The 24960-nt window shown below is 30.8% G+C and overlaps 6 protein-coding genes across 7 annotated transcripts; 3 read left to right on the top strand and 3 right to left on the bottom strand.

The window, feature by feature from the left end:
- Positions 1-390: 390 nt before the first annotated feature.
- LOC109601786 (ATP synthase subunit delta, mitochondrial) lies at positions 391-1334 on the bottom strand. Its single transcript, XM_020018069.2, has 5 exons — positions 1197-1334; positions 979-1085; positions 729-926; positions 565-669; positions 391-513 (listed from the first exon to the last, which is right to left on the bottom strand). Exons 2-5 carry the CDS (start codon positions 1078-1080, stop codon positions 451-453), a joined length of 468 nt encoding a protein of 155 aa, XP_019873628.2. The 5' UTR covers positions 1081-1085; positions 1197-1334; the 3' UTR covers positions 391-450.
- A 72-nt stretch (positions 1335-1406) lies between these two features.
- On the top strand, positions 1407-3336 carry LOC109601784 (putative uncharacterized protein DDB_G0282499). Its single transcript, XM_020018066.2, has 4 exons — positions 1407-1560; positions 1614-1759; positions 1843-2702; positions 2813-3336. The coding sequence occupies exons 1-4, from the start codon at positions 1553-1555 to the stop codon at positions 3269-3271; spliced, it is 1473 nt and encodes a 490-aa protein (XP_019873625.2). The 5' UTR covers positions 1407-1552; the 3' UTR covers positions 3272-3336.
- Positions 3337-3796: 460 nt separating this feature from the next.
- LOC109601781 (tRNA-dihydrouridine(47) synthase [NAD(P)(+)]-like) lies at positions 3797-5912 on the top strand. The gene is made up of 5 exons (XM_020018064.2): positions 3797-3958; positions 4013-4323; positions 4374-4627; positions 4682-4981; positions 5039-5912. Exons 1-5 carry the CDS (start codon positions 3924-3926, stop codon positions 5906-5908), a joined length of 1770 nt encoding a protein of 589 aa, XP_019873623.2. The 5' UTR covers positions 3797-3923; the 3' UTR covers positions 5909-5912.
- Positions 5913-5953: 41 nt separating this feature from the next.
- Positions 5954-6772, bottom strand: LOC109601783 (transmembrane protein 242). Its single transcript, XM_020018065.2, has 3 exons — positions 6484-6772; positions 6195-6433; positions 5954-6139 (listed from the first exon to the last, which is right to left on the bottom strand). The coding sequence occupies exons 1-3, from the start codon at positions 6557-6559 to the stop codon at positions 5999-6001; spliced, it is 456 nt and encodes a 151-aa protein (XP_019873624.1). The 5' UTR covers positions 6560-6772; the 3' UTR covers positions 5954-5998.
- Positions 6773-7575: 803 nt separating this feature from the next.
- LOC109601787 (histone-lysine N-methyltransferase SETMAR-like) lies at positions 7576-9647 on the bottom strand. Of its 2 annotated transcripts, none has more exons than XM_049965973.1 (2): positions 8972-9566; positions 7576-7814 (listed from the first exon to the last, which is right to left on the bottom strand). In XM_049965973.1, exons 1-2 carry the CDS (start codon positions 9354-9356, stop codon positions 7714-7716), a joined length of 486 nt encoding a protein of 161 aa, XP_049821930.1. In that variant the 5' UTR covers positions 9357-9566; the 3' UTR covers positions 7576-7713. The 2 variants fall into 2 exon arrangements, 1 of the variants encoding a protein (XP_049821930.1); XR_007547799.1 differs by lacking the exon at positions 7576-7814 and adding an exon at positions 7997-8918 and having other exon boundaries at positions 8972-9647.
- Positions 9648-9820: 173 nt separating this feature from the next.
- On the top strand, positions 9821-24632 carry LOC109601791 (palmitoyltransferase app). The gene is made up of 11 exons (XM_020018072.2): positions 9821-10103; positions 10159-10339; positions 11017-11177; positions 11965-12149; positions 15476-15587; positions 16259-16413; positions 16467-16588; positions 16646-16742; positions 20440-20512; positions 22924-23153; positions 23208-24632. Exons 2-11 carry the CDS (start codon positions 10185-10187, stop codon positions 23469-23471), a joined length of 1554 nt encoding a protein of 517 aa, XP_019873631.2. The 5' UTR covers positions 9821-10103; positions 10159-10184; the 3' UTR covers positions 23472-24632.
- The last annotated feature ends 328 nt before the right edge of the window (positions 24633-24960 follow it).

The raw sequence follows: 24960 nt of genomic DNA, 5'->3' as shown, positions 1-24960 counted from the left end.
TTTCTTAAATATAGATTATTGGGATAACATCTTAGTAATGAATAACATGCGATAATAACTATATTACATTACATAATTACTTATTTTTAGATTTTTAACATTGTGTAATATCTAATAAGAATTAAATTTAGACATTGTTTTTATTATTTATTTATCAATTTTCTGTTGTGGAGATAGAAATTTTATCTTATAAAAAAATTAGATTTAGAAAGGTTTATTTTCTAAAAAGAAAAACTAAACTACTTAACACAGTATATTTTTGGCACAAATTGAAAATTAGATTTAATCTATTGAAACTACAAGAAATTTAATGCAAACATTCAATGGAAATAGTTAAACTTATTTCAATTTAAGAGTATTACCCACAGACAATAAAACTTTATTGTTAAGTTAATTTAAAGTATTTATTTGTAATATACAAGATGCTGATAACTAATATGGAATTATAACTTATTCAATAGCTTTAACAAGGGCCTCTCCTACTTCTACAGCAATGGCAGCTTCAGCACGAGCCTAAAACCAAAATTTTACAAATAAAAATTTGACAAGTTATGTAATAATTACCTGTTCAGTGGAGGCTTGTGAGAGTTGACTTTGGGCTTTGCTCAATACATCCCTGGCAGCAGAGGCATCCAAATTTTCAACTGGATGAGCTTCTTCAGCCAAAATCTGCACAATTAAATTCAATTAGTTAATACAACAATGATTACATTTAAATTTAATAATACCTGTACAGAAGAATCGTCGTTGATAGTGATTGTGCCACTGGACACAAAGATTTTCTTTACGGAGCCACTGTCTTCAATAACACTGACAACACCTGGTTTCAGTACAGCCAAAATGGGTACGTGCTTGGGCAAAATACCGAAGTTACCGGAGAATGAGGGTACGTCCACTTGTTTTACTGACACGGAGTCGTAGAACACCTAAAACTTATCATTAGAATACTTGTGTGGGGTGGATGATTGGATTTATTACTTGGTTGCCGGAGGCGAAGGTGAAACTCATCTCATCAGCACGTACGGCACTGGTGCTCAAAGCACGACGGGTGAAAAGACGAGAAACTGATCTTAGGGCCATTTTATCTGCAAAATTATAAAGTAACACTTAACCTTAAATATTACATAACCACTGATAAACAGGATAATAAAAATCAATACAAGTAGCGGATATGTTTAAAGGACATTATTTGTCACCTGTTTTTGATGAGTTGAATTTCTATTTCGTAGAACTTAAGATGTAATGGAAATTCTCCTCCTTGGTACTATTTGGCCGAAAAACCAATTTCTGGGGTTTTTTGACTCAAAGTGTTGGTATTGTTTCCTTGGGTTTTCTATGTCCTTGCGGTTGGTAAATTCGAAATGTCAATTTGCAGGCAGGCGCAAAAGGAAACGTGCTTATAAACAAGAATTTTTATCTTTTATTTTAAAAATAAATTGATTTTGTTAATTAATAACAATTATAAATTTCGCCCCCCGTACATTTGTATATAATATGCTTATGTCCGCGTCACCCTCATTGTGAAATTTTGTTTCCTAAGTAAAATTCAACCATGGAATGGTAAGTGAAATTTTAAATAAATAAAATTAACAAAAATAATTATATTATTGTAGTGATGACGACAGTGAGGTTAATTTTGAATGTGATTTGGACTCCGAAGCAGAAAGGGCCCTTCTTGAGGAGGACGATGAAGATGATGAGGATAGGGATCTTCTTGAAATTGATCCTAATATTACAATTGGGAATGATACATGCTCAGGTATTTATTAAAAACTTGTTATCAAGAATTTACAATGTAAGGTGTAAAATTTAATAAATTACAATTTATCTATTACAATGTAGAATTTAGCCCTGAAGAACAGGCTAAACTGTCATCAACACAGGTGCCTACCTCATTTATCTCATCACCAAAACCTAAACCTCAACAATTAAGGAAACCGATCACTTCAAACAAAAGACCAAACATTGCACAGTATCAAGATTCAGTAAAAAAGCCAAGAAAGGGGCAAGCGAAATTCAACAACGACTTTAACACAAATAAACTGACGCAAAACGGTGTCAGCAATGCCTTGAGTAAGACATTCCCAAAACCGAATCAAAACAACAACAACGACAACAACAGTGTAACAAATAAGGTATTTCCGTGGGCGTCGGGGGTTGTGCCTGGTACCAACCTAGTGCATACACCCATCGTCGTGCAGATCGTTTCCCCACAACCTTTAATAAATCTAGAGCCTAACATGAGAAATGAAACTGTAACTAGTCAAACAAGCAGACCTACATCAAATCATATCAGTATTGAACAGCAGGAGTACAATTCTTATTTGCCAGTCAACAAGTGGAACTCTAGTGACTATTACGAGCCTTGCGACCGATCGACTGGTAGTTCACGTGGAAGTCATCATTCGGACAGTAACCGGTTCGCCAAGAATGAGGTCTGCAACGGGATCACGAGGCTTGAACCTTTGTCATTGAAAAGGAGTGAAAGTTATTTGAATTTCAATAATGATTATTCAAATCGGAACGATTGTTTAAGCCACCAAACCATCAATCAGTTAGTCGTCAGGAATAACTTACGTAACAATGAGTTAAATTTTACTCCGCCACCGTTAAATAGAAAAATTGAGCATAATGGGTATTTTTCACAAGAAGATAATGCTAATCAGTGTAAAATGAATAATGTGGACATCTCCGATTATCCGGTAATTATCTTTCTTTTTTATTAATCTAATTAAATTAATGACAGATTGATTCACATATAGAAGGGATGTTCTTTCCTTAATTATTTTAAATATTTGGTATGTTTTTGCAGGAAAATTACGTAGAATTAATGGAAGAGAAGAAAAGACTGAAGCAACATATACAGGAGTTTAACAGGAAACGGCACCTTTATTTGGAGAACATGAAGAAGCACTCTGATGAATATATTCCCCAGCAACTTAAACCTTCATTAGAAAGTGCAGGTAGAAAAATTGTTCCAAATCGACAGTTTAATCAGCCACATTCGTCGTCAAACGAAAGGGACATCTTGATTTCTTCTGCGCCCGACGATGCACCAGCTCAGTCACAGCAGGTCAAGTTTATACCAACCAGCTTAAATCGATTAAGACAACTCCGACAACAAAACGAGTCTCAAACTACCCAAAGAAAATCCGTATTTAGTAGGCTGGAAATACCAAGAACCACGCGGTATCCTCAAAAAATTACTGTGCAAGTGAATAAAAATGGAAACAGGACATACAAATCTTCAAGTGACAGTTATTTCAATTAATATCGATATTTTTCTAATAAGTTTAATACCATGACATTGACATAAATAAATATTTTTTTATAAAATGTTATGTTTCCATATCTATAGTTGTTCCATCTTTATATAATTATGTTTGTTAAGAATCTCCTTTAAGTTAAAGTTACAATAAGTTTTGAACAACTTATTTAAAATATGTATTATATTGTAAAAAATAGAGTAAACTTGTGATAAGAGCCAGATTTGACTTGTTAAAAATCTGTTTATAGGAAATGTTTTGAAACGTTTTATTTTTTTATTAAAATACAGTTTTAAGTTTATTGAATATATTTCAAATATGTTCCTAAGATGTTAAACGTTAACATGTTTTGTTAATGTTATTTTTGATTGGTCACTCTGAGGATTTATATTTTAATTAAACATGTTATAAATTTTTATTTTAAAAGTGTTTCTTTAGTTGACATTGTTATATACCTTTGCATTCTCATGCGCAAAATTTAGACCAATTTTTAGTTTTTCATGTCAATGCTATCAGCACATCAGCTCAGAGTTTGTTAATATTTACTCTCGTCCATTTAATTCTGAGTAGTTCAAAAGTATTATCAAAAGTAGTTCCCCTATGCTCATTGACAAACATCATAACCCCACTTAACCTAAAAAATTCACATTTGTAAACATGGGAGACGTTGGTGTGTGTAAAATAAAACCGGAGTAAATGTTTTTCAACATAAAATGCGTAACATTTTCTAATTTTAAGAGTTATAGGTTTATCCTCCCTGACGCAGAAAGACAAATAATATTGGAATGTGTCTCTGATAAAGATAAGAATAAGTTACAAGTGGAAGATGCCAATGGGGAATCACCAGCAAAGAAACAACGCCTTTCTAAAAGTGAGAAAAAGAAACTTAAGGGTCAAAATAAGTCCAGGGGTCCTACTTTTGTTAGAAATAAGGAAATTGAACTGTGCAATTCTTTGATCAATGCAACCGATGGTCAGGAACCAAAATGTGAAAGGAAGAACTGTCAGTTTTTACACAGTGCTGAAGAGTTTCTTAAAATTAAACCCAAAGATATTGGTAAGATAGTCAGTTTGTAACTTATATTTTCTCATTTATTAATATTTTAGGTGATGTTTGTTACAATTTTATTACTTCTGGGAAATGTACAAGAGGTTTAGCTTGTAGATTTGGTTCAAGTCACATTACAGCTGATGGTAAAAACATTGTTGATAAAGACAAATGGGAATTATTTGTTAAAAATGAACCACACACAGTAAACCAATTAAAATATGAAACTCAGATATCACTTAGGAAAAGAACATATAACTTTGACTTGTCTGAATCCATGATAAATTACAATGATAGGCTAAGAAAAGAAAAGGTGATTTACTTAAAATGTCATTATCTCATAATCTTGTTATACAATTGGTTGTAGAGAATGATGGAAAATCCAAAAAATTTAAATACAGATGCAGGAAAAATTAAAACTAGTGGCCCCATCACAGATGAGGACCTGATCAAAATTAAAAGCAGGGAAAAAAAGAAAATAAATTGGCAGGACAAGCTGGTGCTCAGTCCTTTAACAACAGTTGGAAATTTACCATTTAGAAGGATTTGTAAAGAGTATGGGGCTGATGTTACTTGTGGAGAAATGGCCATGTGCACCTCTTTATTGCAAGGAGCTGCACAAGAATGGGCCCTTGTTAAAAGGCATCACACTGAAGACATCTTTGGTGTGAGTATATATACTAAATAATATTATATGAATAATTATTGTGATGAATTTATTTAGGTGCAATTGTGTGGCAACAACCCCTATGTTCTAACAAAATGCTGTGAAATGTTACAAAAAGAAGCCCAATTAGACTTCATTGATTTGAATTTGGGCTGCCCCATAGAATTAGTCTACAAAAGTGGAGGTGGTTGTGGATTAGTGCGGCGTCAAAATATTCTCGAATCCTGTGTACGCAGTATGAGTGATGTATTGACCATTCCTCTAACAGTGAAAAATCGCACTGGGGTTTACAGCAATGAGAATATAGCTCACCTTCTGGCACCAAAATATAGAGAATGGGGAGCCAGCTTAATGACCATCCATGGTAGATCGAGGGAACAAAGGTACACTAGATCAGCTGATTGGGCTTATATAAGACAGGTTGCACAGGCTGCAGCTCCACTGCCTGTTTTAGGTAATGGGGATATACTGAGTTATGAGGATTACAAAACAGCTAGGGAAGCTGCACCTGAAATAGCTGGTGTTATGATTGGAAGGGGTGCCTTAATAAAACCTTGGTTGTTCACAGAGATTAAAGAACAAAAGTTGTATGACATATCTAGTTCTGAAAGATTTGATATAATTAAGAAGTATGTAAACTATGGTTTGGAGCACTGGGGATCAGACAATAAAGGAGTAGAGAACACAAGGAGGTTCTTATTAGAATGGTTGTCATTTTTATACAGGTACGTTCCAGTTGGCTTGTTGGAAAGGCCTCCACAAAAAGTTAATGAAAGGCCACCATATTATCGAGGACGGGACGATTTGGAAACTCTTATGGCGTCGCCTTCAGCCAGTGATTGGATTAAAATCAGTGAAATGCTTTTAGGACCAGTTCCAGAGAATTTCCAGTTTCTTCCAAAACATAAAGCAAATTCATATAAATAAATGTTTCATTAAGAGGATATGTTTCTAATAAAAAATGCTAATATCTAATAAATACTACTTAAATAATTTATTTCTGTACTATACAATGACTTATTTATCTTTAGCACTTTTTAGATTCTGTAAATAATCTAGTAAATCATTCATGCCAGAGAATTCAGTCCTTCCTTGTGGAGGATTGTTTTTAGGGATGCTTGGCAGAATAGTTCCAACTTTTTGCCTAAATTCCTCAATCTAAAACTTGAACAGATTAATAATGTTACTACAGCCAATTTAGGATCATATGTACGTTGTTTGCTCCGGAGATTTTCCATATACTATAGAATAGTATACCACAGCCTGTGAAGGAATATAGTGTACCCCATGCCAGAGCTCTTAAGGCCAAACTGGCTCCAGTTTCTGAAACACCTTTTGTAACTTCTAAACCTTTGCCAAAATATTGGGGGTCCGCCTTTTTGGCGGCATTTAAGGTAGCTGCAAATCCAAAAATTGCCGATATTCCGGACACACCAGCCAAAAATGTGGCAGCTACAAAACCAACATTTTAAAAATATATCAAAATTTACGGTATTACAAACCTTTTATTTTAAATTCCCTGCTGTAACGAGGCTTTTTTGTGTCTGTTGTCAACTCATTTTTCAATGATTCTTCCATTATTTTACATTTACCTTTATTTGAGGTTAGGTTTTAAATTTGATTTTTAATACTACTTAAATCATATTTTCTGAGATACTGAGGTAAGTAAACCACAGATTGGAATTAAAGTAAAAGAATAAACTGATTTATTTTCTTTATACAGTAAACATAACTATTCCTTTCGATTATAACAAATAATTTACAAAATTGTTGAAAGTTGAAAAAAGTATACTGGCTCCATCATATTCAAATATGCCCAACCTTATGATTAAAAATTACAGATTAATGTAAAAAATTATTAGTTAAGCTCCTACTATACAGATGTCGCTAGCAGGTATATTTTAAATCAAATATATTGAATAAATAATACACCGACAGTATCTATATATCTTATACTCTACTAATATAACCACGAAGTATAGATATATAGTATATCTATACTTCGTGAATATAACAAAGAAATATTAAACTTATATATTTAAAATTAAATGATACACTAGCGGCATCTACACAACAGGAAATGTAACTAACTATATGACAAAAATGTAAAAGTGAAAAAAAATAAAGTGGCACCATCTAGTTCAATAAGGCCCAACCTTGCATTAAAAAATTACAGATTGCTGTGGTGTTATACTTGTTAGTTGAGCCCCTAACACAGAGATGTCGCCACTGCAAATATTAAATGATTCTGTTTTATAAATCTGCAAAGTTCCGAGTGTTTGAACTAGATGGCTAGTTATATCTTACATTAATCTGTAAAATATAATTGCTGGGTTGGGCATAACTGAACTAGATGGCGCCACCTTACTTTTTTCACTTTTGCATTTTTGGCGAATAGTTTGCTTCATTTTCTGGTGTGTAGATGCCGCTAGTGTATCATTTAATTTTAAATAAATATGTTTAGAACCATTTATATATGTATATATATATATATATACATATATATGGGGGATTATGCATAATTGAGCTGATCCTGAAGGAGAGGCGTTTTTAATCGGTACTCTTTCGAATATTGTATATAAATAATACACAAGAAGTCCTTACAATGTATTTAAACTAACAGGTACAGGATTATAACAACAGTCATACAATTCAGAGTCGCATTAAGGGCGATGATCCCGACGGTTATGCCAAGCTAAACCAAGACTTCTACTCAGCTTCCCTGACGGAGTTTAACTGTCCGTCGGATGAATTCCGTCCTCGCAGGTCTCCTCTACCGTTACCCTAGGTTCGAGCACCATCCCCTGCTTAGCACTTCCGCTGATTCCACCCTCTGTATAGCAAAAAATAGAAATGCTTCTGTAAGATACTGATAAATTTTATATTAAATTTATTATAACTACTATGACAGGGGTGGCCAAGCTCCTTAATAGTCCGAGCCACTTTTCAAAATTTGAAATATTTCGCGAGCCGCAATTAAAAACGTATGGGTATGAAAAAAAGGTATTAAAAAAATTAGTTTACAGAAATTATATTTATTTAAAACATAAATAAAAGTACAAAATATGTGTATTGAATTTAAATATTAAAAATTATACACATTTATTTTGGTTCTTTGGATAATTCTGGAATTAAAAGGGAAGTCAGGTACATACATTTATTGAAAGCCACAAATAATCCTTCAAAGAGTCGCAAATTAGCCACTTCTGGAGTATAAACATGAGTAACACTATTTTTTTAATAATTAGTATGTTATTTAACATAAGCAAATTTCATATTTCATTTTCTTCTTGTATAAATCCGTGTTCTCTTTAAAAATTGCGATTCTCTTTCATATTTTGCTTATTATTATTGTTGTTATTAATTTTGTTATTGTTATTACAGGTGTGACAGGTTGTTTTCTTTCAAACTGAAAGCATACCTTCAAGCAGATACTTGTGTGGCATTATCAAACACAGTTATCCAAAATAATCTATTATCTTTGTACGGACAAGGAAAATATAATGTTAAAAGATCATGAACTAAACAACATCAATGTTGATGCCTGTCACCCCTGTTCTCCAAATAATAACAACAATACCAAGAAAATAGGCAAATTAGAACAGAGAATCCCAAATGTTAAATAGAACAGGAAACCAGGCATCATATAAACAACATAATTACTTACAACAAAATAAGATGGTATTAAAAAACATTAATTATTGTATCAATCACAATGGTTTGAAAACATCATAGTCATATCAATGTGTGGCAGTGCTAGATAATATAATCATTCGACTAACAGACAGGATACAACTTTTCACTAAATGGAAATGGATTTTTTATCTCACTGAAAACAAAAACTAAAATAATTAGTTAACTGGATAAATATATTTGTTAAAACTGTCACAAATTTGGTGTCCCCAACATAGTAACTAGTTTTGGATTTAAAGATTTACTAGAATATATTGTTAATATTAAATATCTACAATAATTATTCAAATGTCTTACCCATTGGGTTGTTTGGAAAGTAATTTCGTTTTTTTTTTCTCTGTGAGAGCTTCGAGGAAAATCCCAGGCTTTTCAAGTGGTCATGAACTGTTGAATTTGATAAATTTAACCTCAGTCCGATCTCGCGAGTTGTTATTCGCCGGTTTGCATCAACTAATGCCTTTATCGCGTCTTTATCAGCTTCAACCGGCCTTCCCGAACGTGGTGCATCTTCGATATCAAACTTGCCGGATCGAAATTTAGCGAACCAGTTCTGGCACTGGCGTACTGTCAACACATCTTCTCCATACACATCGGTCAACTTCTTTCTGGCTTGAACAGCATTTTTACCCTTTCTGTAGTAAAACAGTAAGATATGTCGAAAGTGCTGCTTATCGCTCTCCATATTTAAAAGGGCACCAACCAAAAACTACTGCGTAGAATTAATTGGAATTTTTCACACACAAGCCTTGCTATATGAGCTCTCAATGCATATAAACATTATACGGCTTAAGTGTGAGGTTGGGTGCAAAAAAAAACAATTAAATCCTCTGTCAGGATAAACGAAATGAGTTTCCGAACAACCCAATAATTTAAGGTTCTATTTGTGTTAAATAGTGGCATCTATTGACCAAAGTAGAAAATCAGCTGTGCATTTCATAAAGTTCTCTAGTTAATTCATGGTTAATATTTTTTAATTGATATAAATTATTTGAATTTGCCTGTTGTGCTTAGAAATAAATTGTGACTTTATTATTGCAACGACTAAATTTCTATAAACACATAAATTTATTATGTGGTATTTTGACATTGGAGTAGATTGTATGAGTTTTGATCAGTATGCGTTTCGTGCTCTGCGATGATGTTTTGTCAGCTGTCAACAAAATTTTTAGATTAGATTACTGATTTTTTCTGATAAAATAATAAAGTATTACCTAAATTCCAGTCGAAAATGTGTTAAGATGTGTGAGTTAAGTGCACAGTTCGTGTTGTTGTTGAGTTGTTACACTTACGATAGAGACTACACGTAAATTATGAGTTAAAACAAATCCAAGTGGAATTTATTTAGTTTGTAGGATTATTTAATTTTGGTAATGATTATTTCGTTGTATATATTTTTATGCGTTGGATTATTTTGTTAGTTTCATTTAAGGTAAGTTATAGCATTTAAGTTTACTGTTTTATGTGTCAGTTCGAACAATTTTCAGGAATTAATTAGTTTAACTAGTTAAAAATGACTCAAGGAAAGATTACAAGAAAGTGGGAGGCTTTCCCAGGAAGAAACAGATTTTACTGCAATGGCAGGTTGATGACTGCCCCAAACTCGGGGGTGTTTTTATTAACAGTTTTTTTAATTACTGGAACAAGTGCATTATTTTTTATATTTGAGTGAGTCCCTTTATTTACTTTACCTTTATTTCAAATTTTGGCGGCCAATTTTTAAAACTTTATACTGAGCAATAAATATAAATATACTTGGGAATTGAGGTCATTGCTGGGATTTTGTAACACAAGTGTTTGATTCATTTATATGTTCTTAAAAATGTTGAAATTATATCAGAAGGAAGTAATAAATATTTGTTAACATGTTACTAGTGGATAAGGAATATGTTTTATTACAATTTTTATGGCTGAATTGTTACTTGATAATTTCCTCTTAAACTTTTAGTTTTGTTACATTAAAAATTCTTTAATAGCTTTAGTTTTCTCCACTTTAACTTGTAAAAAATGTAGAAATCATTTCAAAAGGAAGTAATAAATATGTGTAAATATGTGCATAAGGACATACTATATAAATATTTTCAATTAACTTTTAATCTATTTATATTTATTAATATTAAATTATGTTAAACGTTCTTTAGCAGTTATTTTCTTTACTTTAATTACTATAAGTCACCAATTATTTAGAGAAGATACATAATTACTTTAATAATAATTATAAACTGATTCTAACACTTTCTAAATAAACATGTCAAGTTAATAACGCGAGACCTAAATATTTATAATAATTTTAATATTTGTTTTATTTGGTTGTGGAATTAATACAATGATTCATCTGTTTTTAGCTGTAAATATTTGGCAGAGAATGTTACAATAGCCATACCAATAATTGGTGCATTTTTGTTTATATTCACAATGTCTTCCTTGCTACGAACCAGCCTTACAGACCCTGGAATTATTCCCAGGGCGACGAATGAAGAGGCCAATTATGTTGAAAAGCAAATAGGTAAATTATATTTTCTTAGATAAATTAGATACAGATGTTATCCTATGAATAATTGTTTTATCTCATATTGATAACACAAATAATCCAACAAATTTCTTTATATTGTATTAAGTGGCGGAAAAAAGTATGGATTACTTATTTACTTATTATAACTTTTACCTAATGTCTTCTCTAATCAGTCTGTTAATCACAATGATCATTATATTCACAGATTTTCACTTTTTTTTAATAAAAAATCAATTTTCGCCTGGAATATTTTATTAATATTCATAAGAAATTAACAATAACCCAAATATTTCAATATTTTGTGGCATAATTTTTGAGTTTTAACAGTGCTTAGCACCTTTTAGGCATAGAATCTACCCGTCTCACCAATGAGTCAACAGGAATTAGATGTTTTTTGTTTGAATGTGACGGTCTAATAGGTCCTCAATAGGATTATGTCGGGGGACTGAGGCGGCCATTCAAGCACAGATAAATTTTTCATTAGAAACCACTCTTTAATAATATTAGATGGGTTTTTGGGATCATTGTCTTATTGAAATATCCAACGAAGCGGCATCTCTCCTTGGGCAAATGGAAACATACGTCCCAGTATTGAAAACGATCCATTTCACCTCCTCTTGAATCAACGGTCCAACTTTGGGTCGAGAAAAGCGTCCCCAAATCATAATACTATAAAGATATTCTGTACTCTTTTTCACCACTATATATAATGTAATGTAATTTTATTTTATACCATTTTTTCTCTTATATTGATCATTGAACAATGTGAAATTTATGGCAGAGGTAACAAATTCGGCGAACAGCCCGACGTACAGGCCGCCGCCGCGGACGAAGGAGGTGCTGATCAAGGGCCAGACGATCAAACTGAAGTATTGTTTCACGTGCAAGATATTCAGGCCGCCGAGGGCGTCCCACTGCAGCCTGTGCGACAATTGCGTCGACCGGTTCGATCATCACTGTCCGTGGGTAAGTTCCGATTCTAATTTGTCTCGTTAGAAATCCGGGCGAATTGGATCACCGTTTGACCCGGGACCGTTGTTCTCCGTGGCAGGTTGTCAATTAAGCGGCGAGTATTTTTTAATCAAACGCGTGACGTCAGTGGGTCTATTTTGTTGGACTAGTACTGGGTAAAGTACGTTTTAAATAGTGATGAATTAGTCATTTGTTATCAATTTTAACTTATTACTTGTCTCTTTTATTGTTACTTAGTCTATATTTAAATGAAATGTATTAAATTCTGTGTCAAAAACTCCCCCATGTGTTAAATTTGCTTTTATTCATCAAAATAGTAATTAACTAATACCACAAGATTGTGTCTTTACAATGATTTTATTTCTTTACATAAATTTTAAATAAAATAATATAATTCTGAGTCAAAAATCGTATTAAATTTTATGTCTGTTATGTTCTTCTGAACGAATTTATTATGTCGCCTCTTAATCACCTTATTCTCTGTTTTCTTTTTATTATTTATTCATCAAAGCACACTTAACTAGTGCCACAAGATTTTGTCTTTAGAATGATTGTATTTCTTTACATAAATTTTAAATGAAATAATTTGATTCTGGGTAAAAAATTATATTAAATTTTGTCTGTTATATTCTTCTGAACGAATTTATTATGTTGCCTCTTATTCACTTCACTCTCTGTTTCCTTTTTGCTATTTATTCATCAAAGCATACTTAACTAGTGCCACAAGATTGTGTCTTTACAATGATTTTATTTCTTTACATAAATTTTAAATGAAATAATATAATTCTGAGTCAAAAATCGTATTAAATTTTATGTCTGTTATGTTCTTCTGAACGAATTTATTATGTCGCCTCTTATTCACTTCATTCTCTGTTTTCTTTTTACTATTTATTCATCTAAGCACACTTAACTAGTGTCACAGGATTTTGTCTTTAGAATGATTGTATTTCTTTGCATAAATTTTAAATGAAATAATTTGATTCTGGGTCAAAAATTATATTAAATTTTGTCTGTTATATTCTTTTGAACGAATTTATTATGTCGCCTCTTATTCACTTCATTCTCTGTTTTCTTTTTGCTACTTTTTTCATCAAAGCAAACTTAACTAGTGCCACAAGATTGTGTCTTTACAATGATTTTATTTCTTTACATAAATTTTAAATGAAATAATATAATTCTGAGTCAAAAATCGTATTAAATTTTATGTCTGTTATGTTCTTCTGAACGAATTTATTATGTCGCCTCTTATTCACTTCATTCTCTGTTTTCTTTTTACTATTTATTCATCTAAGCACACTTAACTAGTGTCACAGGATTTTGTCTTTAGAATGATTGTATTTCTTTGCATAAATTTTAAATGAAATAATTTGATTCTGGGTCAAAAATTATATTAAATTTTGTCTGTTATATTCTTTTGAACGAATTTATTATGTCGCCTCTTATTCACTTCATTCTCTGTTTTCTTTTTGCTACTTTTTTCATCAAAGCAAACTTAACTAGTGCCACAAGATTGTGTCTTTACAATGATTTTATTTCTTTACATAAATTTTAAATGAAATAATATAATTCTGAGTCAAAAATCGTATTAAATTTTATGTCTGTTATGTTCTTCTGAACGAATTTATTATGTCGCCTCTTATTCACTTCATTCTCTGTTTTCTTTTTACTATTTATTCATCAAAGCACACTTAACTAGTGTCACAAGATTTTGTCTTTAGAATGATTTTATTTCTTTACATAAATTTTAAATGAAATAATTTGATTCTGGGTCAAAAATTATATTAAATTTTGTCTGTTATATTCTTCTGAACGAATTTATTATGTTGCCTCTTATTCACTTCACTCTCTGTTTCCTTTTTGCTATTTATTCATCAAAGCATACTTAACTAGTGCCACAAGATTGTGTCTTTACAATGATTTTATTTCTTTACATAAATTTTAAATGAAATAATATAATTCTGAGTCAAAAATCGTATTAAATTTTATGTCTGTTATGTTCTTCTGAACGAATTTATTATGTCGCCTCTTATTCACTTCATTCTCTGTTTTCTTTTTACTATTTATTCATCAAAGCACACTTAACTAGTGTCACAAGATTTTGTCTTTAGAATGATTTTATTTCTTTACATAAATTTTAAATGAAATAATTTGATTCTGGGTCAAAAATTATATTAAATTTTGTCTGTTATATTCTTCTGAACGAATTTATTATGTTGCCTCTTATTCACTTCACTCTCTGTTTCCTTTTTGCTATTTATTCATCAAAGCATACTTAACTAGTGCCACAAGATTGTGTCTTTACAATGATTTTATTTCTTTACATAAATTTTAAATGAAATAATATAATTCTGAGTCAAAAATCGTATTAAATTTTATGTCTGTTATGTTCTTCTGAACGAATTTATTATGTCGCCTCTTATTCACTTCATTCTCTGTTTTCTTTTTACTATTTATTCATCAAAGCACACTTAACTAGTGCCACAAGATTTTGCCTTTAGAAATGATTTTATTTGTTTACATAAATTTTAATTGAAATAATTTAATTCTAATTAATTTTTACTAATTATTCATCAAAAAATGTCATAAAATGTTGTGTTTAGAATTAATCTAATTAATTTATGATTTAATTAAATGTAAAAAACCACATTTCATATCCGATGTACGAGTTTACTTTGTTAAGTTTTATTCTATCCATAAACTCCAGACTTTAATTCCGGAAACGTTTCATTTCCACCACTCGTAATCCGATCGTGATTTTTCATCGTCGGGTATTAACTCGGACGTGAATAGCATGGCATGACATTTTGTGACCTACTGAAACTCAATTAGAGATCAGATCGCGTCCGAAAATAAAAAATAAGAACCACGTTCATTCTTCACTTGGTCTGTGCGATGACGTCAGCCAAGATTTGCATTGCTCACGCTCTTTACAAGTGATTATGTTATTTATCGTAGAAATATGCGGCTCAGATTTGAAGGGATTTGTTCTGTTAACAGCAAATTTATCCGTTCCTATGACACATTGTTGATAGTTCTTAATTTAACTGGCGTCCGGTTGTGTACAGGAAAACGATAGGCAAACTATTTATTAATTAGTTTATTAGTCAACCTTTACTTTACTACGAAAAATTAGATATGAATTTTAAAAAGTTTTATACGTGTTATGTTTATTGTCGAATAAATAAATATTATATTAGTTTATCTTATCATATTTGACTTGTAAATAGCATAATTTATTTTGCTTAACGTGTGAATGCACATATAAGATACACAAATCTAATTTTGAGCTTGAAAATATTAAAGTTTTTTGTCCTTTTTAGGTGGGAAACTGCGTCGGAAGAAGGAACTACCGGTTCTTCTACATGTTCATAGTATCCTTAGCCTTTCTGGCCGTATTTATATTTGCTTGTGCGATAGCGCACTTAATACTAAGTAAGTATTTTTACGCGTCGTGACTCATTGTAATCACTATTCAATTATCGCCGGTTGGCGGACTGCGAAAAGCATTCCGGGAACACGTCTAACAATTTAATAAAATCGCCTTAACATGTCCAACACAGGCATACGTTTCAAAACTTAATTTACATTTAGTGTCGCATGCAAATACAATTAATAGTCGAATTGTCATTGCGTGTCCATACATGAAAACAAAACCGAATGCCGTAATTCAAGTTCAGAAGGTTAACGAGCGTTATTACACTAACATTGTAATGGGTCACTACAAGTAATAAATTGTCGCCGGAGTTGCACGTTTCGCAATACATTTTCCACCGTTTCACCAAAGAGTAGCATGCAAATTTGATGAATCTAATTAAGATATTGATTTTGCAGTAATGCGCATAATGCCGTGTCTTTGTTTATCAGTTTGTGGTGACCTAAATAATCCCCACTGAATTATTATTATTATTCGCCGTATCAAAATTATGCCCGAGACCGACGGTAACAGTAAATTAATGCTTAATTGAATGGTGTTTTCGCACGTTATTGTAAATTTTCTTGAGAGCGTACCAAAAGGCGATTGTTTGCACTTTCCCACAAACAATAACGAGGATACGCGCAGTTAATAATTAGCGTAATTAAACACCGCGTTGTTTTTTAATTAGTTACGAAAGAGGACCGACAATTTCTGGACGCAATCAAGGAGTCGCCCCCGAGTATAATCGTCGCTCTGATATGCTTCTTCAGCGTCTGGAGTATCTTGGGACTAGCCGGATTTCACACTTATCTAACGACCAGCAATCAAACCACGAACGAAGATGTAGGTCCCCTAAGTAATACCCTCGAAGACCTATTAACATTGTCATTTTATAGATTAAAGGTTCATTCACGAGCAAACGAGGACAGGAAAGCTTCAATCCTTACTCGCAGGGCAACGTTTGTTTTAATTGTTTTCATATTTTGTGTGGTCCTTTGACTCCCTCACTCATTGACAGGTTCGATTTAATTTATATTGAGGTTTTTGTGGTGTTAATTCGGCGTTTTGGTTGTAGGAGAGGACTGTTGACTGAAAGCTACATGGCCGAGCTTAGTCGACCAGTGATCTTAGAACCAGCGTTGCCAGTAAAGAATTATGGAGCAAACGTTCAAGTAAGATAAACTCTAGTGATGTTTGTCACTGATTTTGTTCACATAAATTAATATTTTAATCTCCATTTTAAATCTTATAAGATTATTGGATTTTAGTTAAAATATTTTTTATTTCATACCTTCTTCAACTATAAAAGACCTATTTAAAATAAATAAATTAATAGTTTTTAATATTTATTATTCAATATTTTGCTGTATATTTGTATCTTGTGAAAAAGGATTTTACATAATTTTATTGATATTAAACCCATTTAAATATTGCTTCTTTTTCAGAATTTATCCATACTTTTAAGACAAAATATAAAAGGCTTATTTAAAAGTTTTTACACCACATTTTTGTTCAAAATATTATTTTTATCGATTATCTTAGGATAATAGTTTAAATATTTTTATCTCATACCTTCTTTAACTATGAAAGGCCTGTTTAAAATAAACAAATTAATAGTTTTTAATATACATATTTTATTGGTATTTATTATACAATATTTTGTTGTATATTTATATCTTGCAAAAAAGGATTTTACATAATTTTATTGATATTAAACCCAATTAAACATTGTTTCTTTTTCAGAATTTATCCATACTTCTAAGACAAAATATAAAAAGCTTATTTAAAAGTTTTTACACCACAATTTTTGTTCAAAATATTATTTTTGTCGATTTTCTTAGGATAATAGTTAAAATATTTTTATCTCATACCTTCTTTAACTATGAAAGACCTGTTTAAAATAAACAAATTAATAGTTTCTAATATACATATTTTATTAGAATTTATTATACAATATTTTTTTGTATATTTATATCTTGTGAAAAAGGATTTTACATAATTTTATTGATATTAAACCCATTTAAATATTGCTTCTTTTTCAGAATTTATCCATACTTTTAAGACAAAATATAAAAGGCTTATTTAAAAGTTTTTACACCACATTTTTGTTCAAAATATTATTTTTATCGATTATCTTAGGATAATAGTTTAAATATTTTTATCTCATACCTTCTTTAACTATGAAAGACCTGTTTAAAATAAACAAATTAATAGTTTCTAATATACATATTTTATTAGAATTTATTATACAATATTTTTTTGTATATTTATATCTTGTGAAAAAGGATTTTACATAATTTTATTGATATTAAACCCATTTAAATATTGCTTCTTTTTCAGAATTTATCCATACTTTTAAGACAAAATATAAAAGGCTTATTTAAAAGTTTTTACACCACATTTTTGTTCAAAATATTATTTTTATCGATTATCTTAGGATAATAGTTTAAATATTTTTATCTCATACCTTCTTTAACTATGAAAGACCTGTTTAAAATAAACAAATTAATAGTTTCTAATATACATATTTTATTAGAATTTATTATACAATATTTTTTTGTATATTTATATCTTGTGAAAAAGGATTTTACATAATTTTATTGATATTAAACCCAATTAAACATTGTTTCTTTTTCAGAATTTATCCATACTTCTAAGACAAAATATAAAAAGCTTATTTAAAAGTTTTTACACCACAATTTTTGTTCAAAATATTATTTTTGTCGATTTTCTTAGGATAATAGTTAAAATATTTTTATCTCATACCTTCTTTAACTATGAAAGACCTGTTTAAAATAAACAAATTAATAGTTTCTAATATACATATTTTATTAGAATTTATTATACAATATTTTTTTGTATATTTATATCTTGTGAAAAAGGATTTTACATAATTTTATTGATATTAAACCCATTTAAATATTGCTTCTTTTTCAGAATTTATCCATACTTTTAAGACAAAATATAAAAGGCTTATTTAAAAGTTTTTACACCACATTTTTGTTCAAAATATTATTTTTATCGATTATCTTAGGATAATAGTTTAAATATTTTTATCTCATACCTTCTTTAACTATGAAAGACCTGTTTAAAATAAACAAATTAATAGTTTCTAATATACATATTTTATTAGAATTTATTATACAATATTTTTTTGTATATTTATATCTTGTGAAAAAGGATTTTACATAATTTTATTGATATTAAACCCAATTAAACATTGTTTCTTTTTCAGAATTTATCCATACTTCTAAGACAAAATATAAAAAGCTTATTTAAAAGTTTTTACACCACATTTTTGTTCAAAATATTATTTTTATCGATTATCTTAGGATAATAGTTTAAATATTTTTATCTCATACCTTCTTTAACTATGAAAGACCTGTTTAAAATAAACAAATTAATAGTTTCTAATATACATATTTTATTAGAATTTATTATACAATATTTTTTTGTATATTTATATCTTGTGAAAAAGGATTTTACATAATTTTATTGATATTAAACCCAATTAAACATTGTTTCTTTTTCAGAATTTATCCATACTTCTAAGACAAAATATAAAAAGCTTATTTAAAAGTTTTTACACCACAATTTTTGTTCAAAATATTATTTTTGTCGATTTTCTTAGGATAATAGTTAAAATATTTTTATCTCATACCTTCTTTAACTATGAAAGTCCTGTTTAAAATAAACAAATTAATAGTTTTTAATATACATATTTTATTGGTATTTATTATACAATATTTTTTTGTATATTTATATCTTGTGAAAAAGGATTTTACATAATTTTATTGATATTAAACCCAATTAAACATTGTTTCTTTTTCAGAATTTATCCATACTTCTAAGACAAAATATAAAAAGCTTATTTAAAAGTTTTTACACCACAATTTTTATTCAAAATATTATTTTTGTCGATTTTCTTAGGATAATAGTTAAAATATTTTTATCTCATACCTTCTTTAACTATGAAAGACCTGTTTAAAATAAACAAATTAATAGTTTCTAATATACATATTTTATTAGAATTTATTATACAATATTTTTTTGTATATTTATATCTTGTGAAAAAGGATTTTACATAATTTTATTGATATTAAACCCATTTAAATATTGCTTCTTTTTCAGAATTTATCCATACTTTTAAGACAAAATATAAAAGGCTTATTTAAAAGTTTTTACACCACATTTTTGTTCAAAATATTATTTTTATCGATTATCTTAGGATAATAGTTTAAATATTTTTATCTCATACCTTCTTTAACTATGAAAGACCTGTTTAAAATAAACAAATTAATAGTTTCTAATATACATATTTTATTAGAATTTATTATACAATATTTTTTTGTATATTTATATCTTGTGAAAAAGGATTTTACATAATTTTATTGATATTAAACCCAATTAAACATTGTTTCTTTTTCAGAATTTATCCATACTTCTAAGACAAAATATAAAAAGCTTATTTAAAAGTTTTTACACCACAATTTTTGTTCAAAATATTATTTTTGTCGATTTTCTTAGGATAATAGTTAAAATATTTTTATCTCATACCTTCTTTAACTATGAAAGTCCTGTTTAAAATAAACAAATTAATAGTTTTTAATATACATATTTTATTGGTATTTATTATACAATATTTTTTTGTATATTTATATCTTGTGAAAAAGGATTTTACATAATTTTATTGATATTAAACCCAATTAAACATTGTTTCTTTTTCAGAATTTATCCATACTTCTAAGACAAAATATAAAAAGCTTATTTAAAAGTTTTTACACCACATTTTTTGTTCAAAATATTGTTTTTGTCGATTTTCAATAGTTAAATTGTTTTTATCTTATGTCTAATCTTAATAATTTTTAGAATGGACCGACCCACATCACGATGAACGCCAACGACCTGCCGGGAATCTACAGACAGACGACCGAAACAACGGGTATGTACAGTCCGCTGAAAAAACACCTGCACCGCGCCCAACAAATGATACCGTCCAAGAACTGCGCCAGCCAGAAGATAATCCCGTCGCAGGCGCCCCTCCTGCCCCCTCCCGACTACCAGCACCCCCTGAACGGCCACCAAAAACCGCTAGAGCTGTTCAAGAACAGCCACTCGCTGCCGCAGCTAAAGAACGCGCCCGACCGAGGCGTCGACCTGTGCGACGTGCACGTCGACGCCGACCGGCCGTACACGCCGCCCGAGAAGCGGTACAACGCGAACTTCGGCAAGCGTGCGCCGACGCCGGTGCGCAGGGAACGGCCGCACAGCAGCTGCGTGTACGAGAACGCGCACGCGCGCGACGATTTCTGCGCAAGTCTGAGCAAGGTGAAGAGCGACCGCGGGCTGAACCACACGGCCAACGTGATGGTTAAGAACTTTCCGACGCCGGAGTTCAGTCGCATGTACATCCAGGACAGTTTGGATTGATTGTGGCACGTGGATTACGGTCTGGGGTCGGCCTGTTGGGGGCTGGCGCTTGCGGGGGTGGCATGCGGTTGAGTCGAAGGTTTATTGCCAACGATTCCGTTAGATTCGTTTAAATGTTAAAAAAATGACGAAAGAATCCAACTACTCATACTATGCTATACCTTTTCAACTTCAAATTAATTTTTTATCTGAAAATAATCACTTTCATGTAGGGATACTATTTAGAATGAGAATAAACACATCAAATGGGATACAAATAAACCAAATTTCAAGGAAAATAAACTAGAATCAAATTGATATCTGAAATTTTAAACTAAACAAGTATAAATTGAAAAATAATCAATCAAATTGAAACGTTTGCTTTGCAAATATACATTTTATTAAGAGAAAATTAAAATTATGCCATTTCTAAAAATGATATCTACTGCAGAGGACTGGCTAACAGATTTAGAGTAAATCAACTGCATATTTAATGAGTAAAAGACCAAGAGAAGCTGTGACAAATAGTAGTCAAAGTTGTTGAAGAAAATCAATATAATTAATGTATAAATTTGATAAGAAAATATGATTTCAATTTAGAAAATTTTGGATGTATTTTGTTATCAATAAATATAATTTTAATGTATAATTATAATTTAATTTATACTTTAAAATCATTTAGTGTCACAAGAAAATATTTATTCTCATTTTGAATACATTATTGTCTTTCTGGAAAGTGTAGTCCCAGTTTGAGATTGAAAAGCTGTATAAATATAAAATATTTATTGAGACTTACCGCATGTTGAAAGTGTCAAAGTATTCTAAACTTTACAAAGAGCAAATTATGAACCTATTTGTATTTTTCTAGTTAAATTTTATATGGCAATTAATTATAAACGATAAATGTTGGTTAGCTACGCAATATTCTGCTTATAGAATATAAATAAAATGAATTATCCTTCTCTAGTCCTTAAAAAGGAAGTGTAATAATTTAAAAATACTATTATAAAGTGACAAGGAAGCATTTTTAAACTGAAATATGCTAACATTCCAAATTCCAAGTGCCATTCGTAGATATAAATGCGCCAATCAAAAATGTCCCTGTACATAACAACAATGAACATTATTCTCTCGAAAAGCATGTCTTTTATATTCCCGAAAACATATACATATATTTGGATACTGTCGCTTTTCGTATGGATTTATTTTTTATGTTATTTAGTTTGTAAGTTTTTTGTGGTTTTCGACGCGCATACAAGACATTTTTTTGTTCTCGCATTGCATTTGGTGGGAGGTTTTACTCTGATTGTGTCTCTCTGGTAAGTTTTTTAGTTTTTGCATGTTTGAGTTTTTTCTGAAGCTACACGCACACCAAAAGCTTATGTGCAACTTTTTTACAGTTGATTATAGGCACGTTGTTTATTTGACTTTCTGATTTTGCTTCTGCTCTGTGTGTTTGAATCAATCTTCTTTGATTATTTTCTCGTATTTAGGCAATTATGCTGTGGAATGTAATGAAAACAAAATAATTACATCTACATTTTATGGTCAAAACAATTCAACGTTTGTTACAAATTATCTTACACTTAGGTACATATTTTACATTTATCTTTAGGAAATTTTGTTTAGTCATAACTATTTTCAACTGTCTTTAAGTTATTATTATTATTAAATATTATTTTAACTATTAAATCAAAATGTTTAGTTTTATTATTAAAGCTTCAGTTTATTTGTATTGAACAAAGCTTGGGCTAGCTTTCCATCACTACACACCACAAAACAGACGACGTACAACCAGGACATATTTTAAAAAAGAGTCTTTTCTAATCGAGTGATTTGCCCTGCCGTTAGTCTCCCTAGATTAGCTTAGAGAATGTTTCATGGACTTTACCACAACCTTTAGTATTTACCCAACATGTTAATAACTCCTCGGATGTGTTCCAGAGAGCAACGCGGGCAGCGTAACGCACCTGGTGACTAGCGAGCAACCTCTGGCAATCGCCCCAGCTTTGCAAAGACCGTCCGTCACGGACGCCCATTACAAATCACAGCCGAGCCTCAACCAGTTCCCGGTCTACAACAACATTGCGCCGCCAGTGCAAATGCAGCGTCTAAAGTCGCAGAGCTACGCCGACAACCTCAACGCCACTCCCCCAGCGGAGAACAAGCCGGAGGTAACTAATTCCTTAGCTCAAGCGGGGTAAATTCAAAGACCGTTGTTTTGGCAGATCAAACCGGTGAACGTCGAGGACCTGCACCTGGACCCGGTGGTGTTGCGGGCCGGTCCGAACAACGCGACAGCCAAGTACCCGGACCTGAAGCTCGACAACGACATGACGCTGCAGGACAAGGAGAACCACCTGCTCAGCGCGCAACGGCTGCGTCTGCTTCAGGACACGACCATGATCGAGAGCGCACTCGATCTGGACTCGTTGGACGACTCGAGCTTGGGGACGAACAGTCAGGCGGGACTGATGAAGGTTGTGGTGTAGTCGGACTGCGGAAGTGCCAGAGGACGGATTTTTCGGTTTTGGGTGCTCGAATCGCCGGGCTTGTGTCTTAATTTTTAATTGAGGCGGTATGCTCGTTACACGTAACTTTATAAGAAATTTAGCTGGCAAATTACTTTTAAAATTACCGGTCTAACGAGGAATATTTTATCCTGTTGAGGATAAGTTGTATAAATATTACTTCCCAATCATAAATTGTTATTGATACAAGCCTGTTAACCAAATTGTACAGTTACACATAGAACTTTATGTGCTTTAAACGTATGTGTGACAAATATTGTGATAAATTTACATAACACCTTCAAGCTCAGTAACTTTAACCCATCACTACTTCTTAAATTGTTATCACAGCCAGAGCATTGCATCACAAATTGAGAATAATTTAGAGCGTTGTTTTCAACATATTTAGTTTAAGGAAACAGTTTAAAGAAGAGTAATTTGAACAAACTAAAAAGGTGGACAAAAACATAATGATCTCATTTTTTTTTAAACAAGATGATCAAATGTCCCCCTCAAATACTTCTTCTTTAGAACGGAAAAAGATTTATTTTATGTTTTAGATGAAAATTTATTTATTTTTGTATATTAGTTGTATATGTTATAAGAGTCTGTTTTTATGTGAGTATATCCTAACACAGCTATTTTAACATACCAAACTGTTACGTCAGTTGTTCCACTGTATGATTTCACTAGTACACATACGGGTATTTCGTTAATTTTCGTAATATAATTTCTTTAGTAAACATTTTTTTGAACACTTATGTACAGTGGAACACAGTGGATTTGTATAAAAATGTTAAACTGTAGAATAAATCAAGGATCTTTATACGTTTCAAATATTAACTAAAACTTGTACATTGTGCTATAACTGGTGAAAGATCTTGATACTTCTTCAGTGAATCAATTCTTCTATATTACATGTTGCTGTTATATACTGTAAGCTTAATTCAAGTTATATTTGTCATATGTAAGCTCAAATTATATTTTTGCTATGCGCTGATATTAAAAAAACGTAAAAATGACAATATTTTCCAAGTCTTGCATTGTAAATTTATTTGATATGAATTTCAGAATTGTTTCAATTGTTAATGTAAGCAATATAATAAAAGACTAATGCATAAATATATTTTGTAAATCAACAAATATTTCTGAACACAGAAAATGTCTCAAAATGTGTTTAAATTATAATTTTAAGACATTTTTATAAATTCAGAGTTTTATTTATGAAACCAACAATTAATTCCCAATTAAATGACATTGTAATCATAATATTCAAAATTAAAGTTAATTAATATTGAAACTTTACTAGTCACACAAATCGCAAACAAATAATTTATTCATTTAGTTTTCTCTGCATTTTTCTTAAATTTATTTATCCCAAAATACATTCAATATAAAATCAATATTATTTAGATTTTACTAATTATTGAAGATGTTCCAGCTACTCCCAAATTTTGACCACCTTTTTAAG

This window comes from Aethina tumida, chromosome 4 (assembly GCF_024364675.1).
Source record: "Aethina tumida isolate Nest 87 chromosome 4, icAetTumi1.1, whole genome shotgun sequence".
NCBI classification, from domain to species: Eukaryota; Metazoa; Arthropoda; class Insecta; order Coleoptera; family Nitidulidae; genus Aethina; species Aethina tumida.
This window is presented reverse-complemented; position numbering and strand designations above follow the sequence as displayed.